The following is a 4110-nucleotide window of genomic DNA, read 5'->3' as shown; positions in this document are numbered from 1 at the left end:
GAGCCGAAGGCAGTCATCCAACCAACTGAGCCACCCAGGCGTCCCGGATTACATGTTATATATATATTAGATATTAGTTATAACTTGTCAGATCATTGTGATTTATTGCCAGCCCTTCCCGAGTATAAAAATAAATGTAGGGGTGCCTGGGTGGCTCAGTGGGTTAAAGCCTCTGCCTTCGGCTCAGGTCATGGTCTCAGGGTCCTGGGATCGAGCCCCGCATCGTGCTCTCTGCTCAGCGGGGAGCCTGCTTCCTCCTCTCTCTCTGCCTGCCTCTCTGCCTACTTGTGATCTCTATCAAATAAATAAATAAAATATTAAAGAAAATAAATGTATAAGCAAACATTAAACTTCTATAAAGGATCCCGTTACTAATATCATGAACACTTGCTAATGTTTCACATTAAACCTTAGCTCTCTACAAGATAAAGAGACATTTCATTAAAAATTTCTGTGTTCCCACTACGAAGTGGTCAAGGCTTTGTGAGTTCCAAATGTGAATGTTTGATGCATCTGAATGGAGTCTTTGTCCCTTCCCTTTGCTTCAAGGCATGGAGGAGTGACGGCGGTAACTTTCTGTGCTCTGACAACCCTTATGCACCAACTAGAAAAAGAAAATTCCGTGGATGTTTACCAGGTAGCCAAGATGATCAATTTGATGAGGCCAGGAGTCTTTGCTGACATTGTAAGTAAAAGAACAGTGAACCAAACTTTCACTGTTAAAGTGCTGCTTACTTTCTTCTACAGGCTGCCAAAATCATTTTATCATGTTTCCAAAAAACTCACATATTGACTCATAAATATTACCAGGTAGTATTTGAGCTGAATTACAAGTTAATCAGTCCACAGTCTATGGAACTGGAATAATAATGAACATTTAAAATTTATCTTCCAGAAAATTGATGGATAAATTTTTTTTTAATTTGACATGTCTCTTTTTGCAAGACTCACCATAATTCTGAAAAATACCCTCAGTAGAACCACTGACTAATCCAACTTACTCCCCAAAATAGTAACGTGGGATGGGGTTCAAGTTCTGGAAAGCCTGAGCACAGTCAGAAGACAGATCTCGAAGACTTAAACATTGTAACTGTTTACTTTTTTTCTGAAGCCGAATTCAGTTTTGGTACTTAACATGTGGGTAATTCCTGAGTACCTTTTTAAAAAATTTTTTTTATTTTTACAGAATCTTTTTTTTTTTTTTAATGTGTAATTAGCCAACTGGGTACTTTTAAAAAAGAGAAACTTGTACAATCAAGAAAGACACAGCACACTTAGAGAAGTCTCAACTCTGAAAATGATTTGGAAGTTTTTAATATCCTAGAAAGAAGGGCTGGAAAGACCATAGGGAACCTCGTGCAAATGCCCCAGCGGGAGACCCGTGGGTGGATACGGTAGTCACAGACACAGCTCCGGCTCCCTGGTCTGTGGACATATAAGGGCCCATCTCTAAGGCTTCATTCAGTCCAGACCAGTTGGCCAGGAAGCACGGTAACCCTTGCACACGTGCACTTCAGAGGAGCACTTATTAAAAGTCATTCAGACCAGTTGAGTTATATCAAGCTGCTCCTATGTGGAATTGTTTTCCAGAGACTGAACTTCCAGCTGGCTCATGAGTGCATGGAGTAATGCACTGATTCACACATGGGCCCATTGATTTTCCGCTATGTTAGTCACTCCTCACATTCTCTGCAACTGCCTTTGTCCCGACCCCCAGCCCCCCACCACCACCCGAACTGGCACCTGTAAGAGAACTCCTTATTCTTCCGTGTCTCTACTCTGAGACCATAGCAGGGCCCACGCTCACGTTTGCTCAAAGCGGGGCATAGGACCAGGCTGGTAGAATGTAAAGAATATTTGGTAAAAAGTGGGTCTGGTAAAAAAAAAAAAAAAATTCTGCATGAGCCCCTGAGATGACAGTGCAATCCTTTCTGGGACCTCTCCATAAACAGAGAAACCCAGTGGATTTCATCACAGCTGGAGAAAGGAGAATGAGTAAGTTATGATGAGTAAGGCTTATTATGAGTAAGACTTACAGGCGAGTAAGGCTTATGAGTAAGGCTTACAGGTGCCTCGTACCAAAGGGTTACACGCAAACTGATAAATCAGAAACAGTCATCTGTCACATCACCTTCTGAGTCCGTGACAGACATGAGTAAGAATGGAGCGCTTACCTTTGCCAAAAGCATCTTGGCCAGTTTTCTAGGTCAATGAATATTGGCTACCTGAAAAGCTACCTTAAATTTCATCAGAAAGAGACAGTAATATAGATTATGTACCTCTGCAGCCTGCAACAGAGCCCTTAACACAATGCCCTTCCCTGAACAGGACCAAAGCGTGACTGAAAACATTCCTTCTTTTCACGAATGTCCGTCTTCAGTGAGCCGCTTGTTTATAACCTCACATTCTCTGTCCTCCAGGAGCAGTATCAGTTTCTCTACAAAGCGGTCCTCAGTCTTGTGGGCACGAGGCAGGAAGAGAATCCATCCACCTCTCTGGACAGTAATGGCGCAGCACTGCCCGATGGAAATATAGCTGAGAGCTTAGAGTCTTTGGTTTAGCCCAGAGAGGGGTGAGGGGAACCCTACCTGAGCATTGTTTTCCTCTTTCTAAAACTGCATTCTTCTGTTATCTGTTTACTTTCCATGACCTGACAGTAATTTTCATGACATAGGATTCTGCTGCCAAATTTACATCATTAACAACGTGTGCCTTTCTGCAAAACTTCTTGTAATTCACTTCTTGTGTTTAATCTAAAATGGTTGAATTTTACAGTATTTCTAAGAATGGAATTGTGGGGTTTTTTTTTTCGTATTGATTTTAACAGAAAATTTCAATTTATAGATATTAGGAATTCCCAACTACAGAAAACATGTTTGTTTTTAGTGTCAAATTTTAGCTGTATTTGTAGCAATCATCGGGTTTGCTAGAAATATAACTTTTAATATAGTAGATTGTAAATAAAACACTCTGTTCCCTCTGATATTCAATGTTTTACAACTGCAGTATTCATCTAAAGTAGAAATAATCTGATACTTACTGTAAATACTGCTCTAGTGTCTCCATGGACCAAATTTATATTTATAATTGTAGATTTTTATATTTTACTACTGAGTCAGTTTTCTAGTTCTGTGTAATTGTTTAGTATAATGATGTAATTCATTACCTGGTCTTACTCTACAAGTCTCCTGATATCCTTTCATGTTATCTCAGTAATTAACTCTGTCTTAGCATGTAACTTTAACTTTTATGGAAAATAGAAATACATCTGTTTTGAAAGAAGATGTTTTTATGAGAATAACACCTTACCCAACATTGTTTAAATGGTTTTTATCCAAGACATTGCAAAAATAAATATAAATATTGCTATCGACTTGCATTTGTTTGAGATGTGTTGTGCTGGGGCATGTGTAGCAGAAAATTGTAGACACTGGTCCCCTTTGGATGCTGAAAGTGAAAAAAGATGGAAGGGATGGAGCAGCAGAGAGAGCTGCGTTCCCAATCTGTGCATTGAGGCACACAGGAAACTCACTGATGTTGCACAATTACTATGATTAACTAATTTGGACCTAACTACTTACCATGTACCAAGAAATGTTGGGAAACTTTTGTCTGGAACCAAGCTGGGACTTAGAATTAGGCAGATTTGCTTGTCAGGGGGAAAAAAAAAACTGACTTGGAAGCCGGATGAATTGACAAAGACCAGGAACTCTTAAATCCCCAAGTGGAAAGAAGGTAAGATGCCCTATGTTAAGGCAAATTGTCAGAATCCAAAAGCTGTGTGGAGCTGAAGTGCAGGAAAACGGAATCAGCCTTGGTGAAAGGCCTCCTGGGAGACCGGAGGCGGTCCCCCGCCTCAGCTGGGACGCATAGCACCACCTGATGAGGAGGGCACTAGGCCTCAAGAATGCCCAGAGCAAGAGGTCAGGACAAGTTTCCTTTCAACTCATGGCTCTCAGAGTATGTGCCCAGACCAGCAGGAGCAACCAGCCTGGGAACTTCTAAGAAATGCACATCCTAGAGCCCTATCCCAAACCTATCATATCAGCAACCCTGAGGTTGAAGGTCAGGGATCTAACGCATGCTAAAGTTCGAGAACCACTGCTCGAT

The 4110-nt window shown here is 41.0% G+C and overlaps 1 protein-coding gene across 1 annotated transcript in view; it reads left to right on the top strand.

The window, feature by feature from the left end:
• LOC111151984 (protein tyrosine phosphatase, receptor type Z1) overlaps positions 1–3365 on the top strand; it is a 179361-nt gene extending 175996 nt beyond the window's left edge. Inside the window, exons 29-30 of the mRNA XM_022510240.1 lie at positions 550–685; positions 2421–3365. Of these exons, the coding sequence (XP_022365948.1) occupies positions 550–685; positions 2421–2561 (277 nt within the window). The 3' untranslated portion in view covers positions 2562–3365. The remainder of the gene's footprint in view (positions 1–549; positions 686–2420) is intronic.
• The last annotated feature ends 745 nt before the right edge of the window (positions 3366–4110 follow it).

This window comes from Enhydra lutris, unplaced genomic scaffold, assembly GCF_002288905.1.
Source record: "Enhydra lutris kenyoni isolate GAN:26980312 unplaced genomic scaffold, ASM228890v2 scaffoldscaffold27, whole genome shotgun sequence".
NCBI classification, from domain to species: domain Eukaryota; kingdom Metazoa; phylum Chordata; class Mammalia; order Carnivora; family Mustelidae; genus Enhydra; species Enhydra lutris.
The sequence above is the reverse complement of the archived record's forward strand: the minus strand, read 5'-3'. Positions and strand labels throughout refer to the sequence as shown.